An 11,176-nucleotide genomic window follows, 5' to 3' on the forward strand; every position below is an offset into this window, starting at 1 on the left:
AATCTTTCCTTAGAAAGCCACGTTTCTAACATTTGTAAAACTGCATTTTTCCATCTCAAAAATATATCTAAATTACAGCCTATTCTCTCAATGTTAAATGCAGAAATGTTAATCCATGCATTTATGACCTCAAGGTTAGATTATTGTAATGCTTTATTGGGTGGTTTTTCTGCACGCTTAGTAAACAAACTACAGCTAGTCCAAAATGCAGCAGCAAGAGTTCTTACTAGAACCAGGAAGTATGACCATATTAGCCCGGTCCTGTCCACACTGCACTGGCTCCCTATCAAACATCGTATAGATTTTAAAATATTGCTCATTACTTATAAAGCCATGAATGGTTTAGCACCTCAGTATTTGAATGAGCTCCTTTTACATTATAATCCTCTACGTCCGCTACGTTCTCAAAACTCAGGCAATTTGATAATACCTAGAATATCAAAATCAACTGCGGGCGTCAGATCCTTTTCCTATTTGGCGCCTAAACTCTGGAATAACCTACCTAACATTGTTCGGGAGGCAGACACACTCTTGCAGTTTAAATCTAGATTAAAGACCCATCTCTTTAACCTGGCTTACACATAACATACTAATATGCTTTTAATATCCAAATCCGTTAAAGGATATTTAGGCTGCATTAATTAGGTAAACCGGAACCGGAAACACTTCACATAACACCCTATGTACTTTCTACATCATTAGAAGAATGGCATCTATGCTAATATTTGTCTGTTTCTCTCTTATTCCGAGGTCACCGTAGCCACCAGATCCAGTCTGTATCCAGATCAGAGGGTCACTGCAGTCACCCGGATCCAGTACGTATCCAGACCAGATGGTGGATCAGCACCTAGAAAGGACCTCTACTGCCCTGAAAGACAGCGGAGACCAGGACAACTAGAGCCCCAGATACAGATCCCCTGTAAAGACCTTGTCTCAGAGGAGCACCAGGACAAGACCACAGGAAACAGATGATTCTTCTGCACAATCTGACTTTGCTGCAGCCTGGAATTAAACTACTCGTAATAAGGAGGCGGGAACCGGCGCACAATCAAAACATTTTAATATTCAAAATAAATACAAAACATAAATAAAAACCAAAACATAAAATAATGTCCCAGGCCTGGTCCTCTCTCGTCCTTCACTATAGTCGCTCCAGTTTTATATCCTTCCATCTCCTACGTGGGACTCGATACTGGCGGTGGGGCGCAGGTGCAGCTCATCTCCAATCACTACACCTGGCCTCACTCCTCGTTCCCACGTCTCTCGGCCCCGCCCCACTCGCCACAATTTTGTTTAAAGCACTATATAAATAAAGGTGACTTGACTTGCCTTGACTAGCCACAGCTAGACAGAATTTCTTCTCAAACCTTATAAACAGTAACTTAAACAACACTCGTACTCTTTTTGTCACTGTTGAGAGACTGACAAACACCCAGATTTCCAGTGAAATGCTCTCAGACAGCAAATGCAATGAGTTTGCTTCCTTCTTTTCTGAGAAGATTATTAATATCAGAAAGGAAATTAGCACATCCTCCAGTAAAGCAGTAGTCAGACAGATTAAAAAAAAATTCAAAAAGATACTATGTCTATTTTTGAAGCAATTGATAGCAAAATTTTGGAAGAAATAGTGCAGCACCTCAAATCATCAACCTGATATCTTGACACACTTCCCACATCTTTTTTTTCAAAACGGTGTTTAACTGTTAAGAAGCAGAACTCTTAGAAGTGGTGAACGCCTCAAAACCCATGTTTAGCTGTGCATTTATTGAATGAGCACTGTGTGATCCGAACTGATTGCACTGTATTTTACATAATCACTGTATTTTTGTATATATACTATTTTAAATTCATTTTAAATATGTATTTTTATTTAAATCATTTTCAAAGTTTTTATATTGCTTGTTTTATTTTAGAAATTAGTTTAATTCATGATTTTTACTTTCTTTTATGTAAAGCACTTTGAATTACCATTTTGTACGAAATGTTTTATATAAATAAACTTTTTCCGATATACTGTACATTTTTGTTTCTCCTCTATGCCCTGCTTTAAGAAACAGTCAATTTTTAGAAAGTTCATCGTTCTGAAAAGTGAGGTGTGCTCTGATTGGCCAGATATCCAGTGTGTTGTTGGCTGAATACCTCATGCCTGTGATAGAAGTGATACACCCCTCACCATATTGTGATGCTGTGTGTCCTGGCACAAGAAGACAAAAACAATCAAACCCATTAAAACGAGGCATTTGTTGCATCCAGAGGGGACATCATCACTGATTAAAATGACCTGTACTGTCTCTTTGTGCTTTGTGTTGTGGATTGCACTGTGTAATATGAAACCATATCCCACTTTATAGAAACAGATCTTATTACAGTCTTCTCTCCAAGGATTAAATACAGACATACACACATCTGTACATTTGGGTTGAACTGTTCTGGAACAGTGTTGTAAATACAACATAACCACTGATTTGTAGTTGTGTCCTCGTTTTGAAGACCAAACTTAGTATCTTCGCTTTCACAATGAAACACAGTGTCTCCATGACATGGCAGCGGTGGCTACAGTGAGGATAAGTGTTACTCCTTTCTTTGGGTGAACATCTGGACGGCGTTATGCAACTCTTCCCACACAGTGATGTAGAGATGTGGGACGCCTTTGAGGTTGACTCTTAACTTCGATAAATCATATCTCTTTGGATTTGAGACTTTAGTCTTTGCAGCTTTACAGATCTTCAAACACTCCAAAGAGAAAGGAAAACTTTCTCATTCCCTCTGAGACCTGGTGTGGAAATGATGCTCTTATACTGTCCCCCAGGCTGCTCTGAAGTGATTGTGCCCTCAGTTAAATTAAGTACAGTGCATCGTGGACGAGACTCTGATGTGGTACAGGGATGATTCTGGACGCGTCTTAAATCAAGCCCCACAGAATCACTACATTTAAAAGCACTTCAAACCCAAGAACCAAACCCTGAGTCCGCTCAGTCAGCTAGTTCTGAGACTCACTAACCTGACTAACTCTACTAACACTAACCAGTCTCAGACCAGCACTGCTTCTCATCCAAACATCTGAACAAATCTAATTATTAAACAATCGGCAAATACACATCTGGAAGATTGGGATCAAGAAACTAAAACACAAAGTAAATTACAATTCTATCGAGCTCTAAAATCAGATTATGAATGTGAAGATTATCTTCATAGTGTCAGAGACGGATCCTGACCAAATACAGGCTCAGTGAGCACAGTCTGGTGTGTGTGTGTGTGAGAGAGAGAGAGCACAGTCTAGCCATCAAGACGGGCAGACACAGAAAGAGCTGAGAGTGTGTGTGACCTCAGTGTTGCTCTCCTGTCCATCAGTGGTCATTAGTGTGTTTCTGTAAAAGACTGTGGTACCAAATGTTCACACACTAGAATTTGTTAGTTTAATATCCATTATACCGTTCCATTCTTCTAGTATGATTTTCATTTATCATCTTTGTGTACATTAAGCTTTGGCAATATTCTGTCATAGTCCCACCAGGAAGACTTTTGAATTGAATAGTGTGTATGTCTATGCATGTTATGTGATTTTTTTTTATTTTATAAAGTGTTCCTTACTTTGTAGTGTTCCTGTGGCTCAGTGGTAGAGCATCGTGTTAACAGCACAAAGGTTTGGGTTCACTTCCCAGGGAAGGCATGATAGCTTGAAAAAAAAAAAGCGTCTGCTAAATGTAAGAGTAAGTGGCCATCCAGGCATCTAACGGCTACACCGTGGCATTACGCTTGATTTTCTTACAAGGTGAAACAATCTGCCTCAACTCTATGGATGAAATACTTCTGCTCTATTTTAACTTACAGACTGCATTAATTGAATATTTTTATATATTTGTTTACTTTTTACACAGAACATAGTCCCTAATTTACACCACTGTAATGAAATATTAGTTTCACAGAAACATCATGAGCCCATTATGAAGCATCCCCGGGGGTCAGGGGTCAGGGGTCTCATGAAGGACCAGTATGGTCTTAGGATCAGTGAAGACAGCAGCACACAGAGTGATCAAACAGGTGTCTTTTATTCAAGCTTTACTTCTTCTTGGACACTCCCACCGTACGGCCGCGGCGACCGGTGGTCTTGGTGTGCTGACCGCGCACACGCAGACTGGAGGAGAGAAGAGAAGAGAGTCAATCACCATCCCGTCACACGTGTGTGTGTGTGTGTGATCCTAACAGTGCACTCACCCCCAGAAGTGACGCAGGCCGCGGTGAGCTCGGATCTTCTTCAGACGCTCCAGATCTTCTCTCAGTTTGTTGTCCAGACCGTTAGCGAGCACCTGCATCAGTCAGTACACACAAGTTAAACACGTCAGGAGGAAAAGACTGAGCTCAGCTAGATTCTGAAGTACGCTTTTTATCTGAGAACAAGTTCTGTTTTTATGGATATTTAGATATATTTATTCTAAAACCAAGGACACAGGATGATTTTTCCAATAAAAATGAGGCAGAAATGGCATTTAGCTCGTATCTTGTACCTCAGACCGTGTTAAACATGAGGGAATGTGCATGATAACTCATATATGGTGATTTCTGGGAGGAGATGCATGTACGATCAGGTTTTGTCCGTATGTACACTTTTATAAACGAGACCCCTGGTGAGATCAGGAATCGTTTGCAGGTTTGCACTGACTGTACCTGACTGTATTTGCCATCTTTGATGTCCTTCTGTCTGTTCAGGAACCAGTCAGGGATCTTGTACTGGCGAGGATTCTGCATGATGGTCACCACCCTCTCCACCTGTCATCAACAGCAGCTCAGATCAACATTACTGGAAACACACCAGAGGGAGCTCTGGATCTCCAGAGGTGACAACAGCGCCAGAAATCCACTAGCGAAGAAAGCGATCAGCCAAGCCACGGACGGAGATGTACCGTTTTGACAGTGAGTCTGTCGTTCGTCATGTGAAATGATTGTAGATTTAGTTCATACACTGTATATAAAAATGGTGTGCTAGTTCTAGATAACGGTCCTATCATCACTTCTAAATATTCTGTAACATCACTTACAGCCGCTAATGCATTGCTATATTAGATTAGCAACAAAGCTAATACCATGTTTATCAGTGGAAGAGCGCAAACGTTAATAAGAGGTCAAACTATAACGTTAGCATTTATCTTATTCTAAATATATCTGCAGTGTTTCCCACATAATGACCGCGTAATCAGTCAATGACTAGAAGTTATGAAGTTATGTACAGCGTGCATTAACTTGTTTGAAGGTGGTTCTTCTCAAAATTGACAGCGGTGTGTTCATGACACTAACGTTAACCATTCAACTTCGAATTGATTCGGTAATCTTCCGGTAACAGTAGGCAAGACGCGGTTTTGATTCAGACTGCACAAAGAGAAGAGGAGAAGATATACGGGTCCGTTGTGAATGTGTCTGTGAGAGCAAATATAGTAACTACAGTAGGTGCATCAGAAATGATTAAACCAGAGGGAACATGTAAATAAATGTGAGCTGAACACGCGCTTTTTTCTTTTTTACAGATTGTTTCAAAGCAGCTTTACAGACATAACTGGAAAATGTTGAAATAATATGGTTAAATATAAGTTGGTAATACCTATTGCTTGACAAAATATATATTTCAAATGTTTACCTATGTAGGAGATCCCTGTCTATTCTAATTCTAATGATGACATGAGTAATGATACATGGTGATATTATTAATACACATGCTTATTCTTTCTCTGTCTCTCTTTCTGCCTACAGATACCTGAGAAAGGTGAATCCTGAAGTGTGGGACTACTTCTGCAAATACTTTAACTTTAGTATTATAATTTATTTACAGTACACACAGACTGTTAAAACCAGCTTCAACTGGAAGAAAGTAAAAGTGTTAAATGTTTAAAACCAGACTGTTTTTTGATCATTAATAAATATATTCTTTTGATGTGCAATTGTTTAGTCATGGAGACTGTAATCTACGGCTTTTTTTAACATAAATCCCTTCTGGAAAATGGTTTATACAGCCCACATACATAGAACAGGCAGATATTTTGCTATTGAATGTTGTGTAAGTGCAGTTTATAGGAAATGGGTCTAATATCCAGTTCAAAATATCGGCTTATAAATCGGATCTTTTCGAGTTAATATCGGCATCGGCCCCCAAAAATCCATATGGGTCGGGCTCTACTAATTTTATGATTCTTCTTCAGTTTCTATAAAGAACAAGAATCAAGTTAACTTTAATATTGTTAGTTTGATAGCAGACGCTCCTGAAAGAGAGCTGAAATGGACGATGACATCACTGAACTGACCCTCGCTGTAAAGCACTTATAAAGGTGACCTGACTAAAGCTAAAAGCTGTCTGCTGGACTGTGAATATCTGTGTTTCCACCGTCACTTCTGGTGCTTGATCGTGCCTCATCAGGGCTTCCTCAGGGACAACAATGAAACCCTGGGCCAAAGCTAGAGGAGGGGTTATGAACAAAGGAGGAGTTTCTCCGCATCTGGAGAGCGTCAGCACCGCGGATCATTTCAGACTTCAGCATTAGAGACTTAAAATAACTTGAGCTCAAAACTTACTTTCAGTCAGCTGTTGAAATAACAATAGTAAAACATTGATGCTTTTGGGTTTAACTAAATATTAACTTAAATATTTAAGAAAACATGCAAACAAACGGCCACTTTTATCATGTTCATTTTGTGATCGCGCATGTTCCAGTGATTTGTTTCTTAGTTTTCTGATAACTTCTCTTTGGTGAAACGATGGGGTTGTGTGACATTGTTCTGAGAGTGTGTAAAGGGTGTGTTTTCAGGCCCGACGGTGGAAACACAGCTAATGTGTGTTTTAGAAGTATTTTCCTGCTGAAAATGAAGAGTGAGCTCACCTCATCATCAGTGAGTTCTCCAGCTCGCTTCGTCAGATCAATGTCTGCTTTCCTAAGAACCACATGAGCGTACCGCCGACCCACTCCCTGCAGAACACACAGAGAGACTTCAGAACACACACACACACACACACACACACAGCGGAGCACAGATTGTTCAGAACACACACACACAGCGGAGCACAGAGAGAGTTCAGAACACACACAGCAGAGCACAGAGATTGTTCAGAACACACACACACAGCGGAGCACAGAGAGAGTTCAGAACACACACAGCGGAGCACAGAGATTGTTCAGAACACACACACACACACAGCAGAGCACAGAGATTGTTCAGAACACAGACACACACAGCGGAGCACAGAGAGAGTTCAGAACACACACACACACACACACACACACACACACACAGCAGAGCACAGAGATTGTTCAGAACACACACACACAGCGGAGCACAGAGAGAGTTCAGAACACACACAGCGGAGCACAGATATTGTTCAGAACACACACAGCAGAGCACAGAGATTGTTCAGAACACACACACACACAGCGGAGCACAGAGATTGTTCAGAACACACACAGCGGAGCACAGATATTGTTCAGAACACACACACACACACACAGCAGAGCACAGAGATTGTTCAGAACACACACACAGCGGAGCAGAGATTGTTCAGAACACACACAGCGGAGCAGAGATTGTTCAGAACACACACACACACACAGCGGAGCAGAGATTGTTCAGAACACACACACACAGCGGAGCACAGAGATTGTTCAGAACACACACACACACACACACACAGCGGAGCAGAGATTGTTCAGAACACACACAGCGGAGCACAGAGATTGTTCAGAACACACACACACACAGCGGAGCACAGAGATTGTTGAGAACACACACAGCGGAGCACAGAGATTGTTGAGAACACACACACACACAGCGGAGCACAGAGATTGTTCAGAACACACACACAGCGGAGCACAGAGATTGTTCAGAACACACACACACACACACACAGCGGAGCACAGAGATTGTTCAGAACACACACACACACACACACACACACACACAGCGGAGCAGAGATTGTTCAGAACACACACAGCGGAGCACAGAGATTGTTCAGAAAACACACAGACACACACACACAGCGGAGCACAGAGAGAGTTCAGAACACACACACACACACACACACACAGCAGAGCACAGAGATTGTTCAGAACACACACACACACACACACACACACACAGCGGAGCACAGAGAGAGTTCAGAACACACACAGCGGAGCACAGAGATTGTTCAGAACACACACACACACACACACACACACACAGCAGAGCACAGAGATTGTTCAGAACACACACACACACACACACACACACACACACACACAGCAGAGCACAGAGATTGTTCAGAACACACACACACACAGCGGAGCAGAGATTGTTCAGAACACACACAGCGGAGCACAGAGATTGTTCAGAACACACACACACACAGCGGAGCAGAGATTGTTCAGAACACACAGCAGAGCAGAGATTGTTCAGAACACACACAGCAGAGCAGAGATTGTTCAGAACACACACACAGCGGAGCACAGAGATTGTTCAGAACACACACACACACAGCGGAGCAGAGATTGTTCAGAACACACACACACACACACAGCGGAGCACAGAGATTGTTCAGAACACACACACAGCGGAGCACAGAGATTGTTCAGAACACACACACACACACACACACAGCGGAGCACAGAGATTGTTCAGAACACACACACACACACAGCGGAGCAGAGATTGTTCAGAACACACACACAGCGGAGCACAGAGATTGTTCAGAACACACACACACAGCGGAGCACAGAGATTGTTCAGAACACACACACACAGCGGAGCACAGAGATTGTTCAGAACACACACACACAGCGGAGCACAGAGATTGTTCAGAACACACACACACAGCGGAGCACAGAGATTGTTCAGAACACACACACACAGCGGAGCAGAGATTGTTCAGAACACACACACAGCGGAGCACAGAGATTGTTCAGAACACACACACACACACAGCGGAGCAGAGATTGTTCAGAACACACACAGCGGAGCACAGAGATTGTTCAGAACACACACACACACACAGCGGAGCACAGAGATTGTTCAGAACACACACACACACACACAGCGGAGCACAGAGATTGTTCAGAACACACACAGCGGAGCACAGAGATTGTTCAGAACACACACACACACACACACACAGCGGAGCACAGAGATTGTTCAGAACACACACACACACACACACACAGCGGAGCAGAGATTGTTCAGAACACACACAGCGGAGCACAGAGATTGTTCAGAACACACACACACACAGCGGAGCACAGAGATTGTTCAGAACACACACACACACACAGCGGAGCAGAGATTGTTCAGAACACACACAGCGGAGCACAGAGATTGTTCAGAACACACACACACACAGCGGAGCACAGAGATTGTTCAGAACACACACACACACACACACAGCGGAGCACAGAGATTGTTCAGAACACACACACAGCGGAGCACAGAGATTGTTCAGAACACACACACACACACAGCGGAGCACAGAGATTGTTCAGAACACACACACACACACACAGCGGAGCACAGAGATTGTTCAGAACACACACACACAGCGGAGCACAGAGATTGTTCAGAACACACACACAGCGGAGCACAGAGATTGTTCAGAACACACACACACACAGCGGAGCACAGAGATTGTTCAGAACACACACACACAGCGGAGCACAGAGATTGTTCAGAACACACACACACAGCGGAGCACAGAGATTGTTCAGAACACACACACACAGCGGAGCACAGAGATTGTTCAGAACACACACACACAGCGGAGCACAGAGATTGTTCAGAACACACACACAGCGGAGCGCACAGATTGTTCAGAACACACACACACACACAGCGGAGCGCACAGATTGTTCAGAACACACACACAGCGGAGCACAGAGATTGTTCAGAACACACACACAGCGGAGCACAGATATTGTTGAGAACACACACACACACACAGCAGAGCACAGAGATTGTTCAGAACACACACACAGCGGAGCACAGAGATTGTTCAGAACACACACACACACAGCGGAGCACAGAGATTGTTCAGAACACACACACACACACACACACAGCGGAGCACAGATATTTTTCAGAACACACACACACAGCGGAGCACAGATATTGTTCAGAACACACACACACACAGCGGAGCACAGATATTGTTCAGAACACACACACACACAGCAGAGCACAGAGATTGTTCAAAACACACACAGCGGAGCACAGAGATTGTTCAGAACACACACACACAGCTGAGCACAGAGATTGTTCAGAACACACACACACAGTGGAGCACAGAGATTGTTCAGAACACACACACACACAGCGGAGCACAGAGATTGTTCAGAACACACACACACAGCGGAGCACAGAGATTGTTCAGAACACACACACACAGCGGAGCACAGAGAGCATTCAGAACACACACACACACACACACACACACAGCGGAGCACAGAGAGCATTCAGAACACATACAGCAGGGAACACACAGCTGAGCACAGATTGTTAAAAACACACATTGGAATGCACTCACTTTGATGGCGGTGATGGCAAACGCAATTTTGCGTCTTCCGTCGATGTTGGTGTTCAGGACACGCAGGATATGCTGGAACTTCTCTGGAATGACGAGCGACTGAGAAAGTGACAGACACACACACAGACAGCACCGGTTAAACACACGGAACGCTACTGTAACATACCAATAGATGGTAGCGAGTAAGCAACTTACTGACTACAACTACACACTAACTAGAACACCGTTCAGTAATATGTTTACATGTTACAATACACTGAGCACGGGCTTTCTGTCACTCATTCAACTTTAGCTATATACTGTAAACCTGCAATTTCCACCCAGATATATTCTATATCTGCTAAAATCATAAGATGTTAAAGCAGTGCTGTCATACACACACAAATAAGTTCGATGTTGAGAGATTCTCACTAAAATCTTGAGGATTTCATTTCATGCCTACCATCTTGTTCGCTGGTTCCGTGCAAAAAGGAAGTGACCGCGATCTCGCGATAATTTCACCAATGGATGTGCGAAGTCGACAGGAACAAGTTCCGTCACGATGAAAACGTCCGGTCGGGCCAAAACAACATTAAAATAGATGGTCTTTGAAATTATAAAGAGCAGTATATATCATTGTAGTATATATTCCAGAGCTTTTACTTAAAAAAA

The 11,176-nt window shown here is 43.0% G+C and overlaps 1 protein-coding gene across 1 annotated transcript; it reads right to left on the reverse strand.

Annotated features, from left to right (window-relative positions):
• Positions 1-4,030: 4,030 nt before the first annotated feature.
• On the reverse strand, positions 4,031-11,150 carry rps18 (ribosomal protein S18). The gene is made up of 6 exons (XM_026288341.1): positions 10,968-11,150; positions 10,526-10,624; positions 6,864-6,950; positions 4,666-4,767; positions 4,216-4,307; positions 4,031-4,135 (listed from the first exon to the last, which is right to left on the reverse strand). Exons 1-6 carry the CDS (start codon positions 10,968-10,970, stop codon positions 4,060-4,062), a joined length of 459 nt encoding a protein of 152 aa, XP_026144126.1. The 5' UTR covers positions 10,971-11,150; the 3' UTR covers positions 4,031-4,059.
• Positions 11,151-11,176: the final 26 nt, after the last annotated feature.

This window comes from Carassius auratus, chromosome 19 (genome assembly GCF_003368295.1).
Source record: "Carassius auratus strain Wakin chromosome 19, ASM336829v1, whole genome shotgun sequence".
NCBI classification, from domain to species: Eukaryota; Metazoa; Chordata; class Actinopteri; order Cypriniformes; family Cyprinidae; genus Carassius; species Carassius auratus.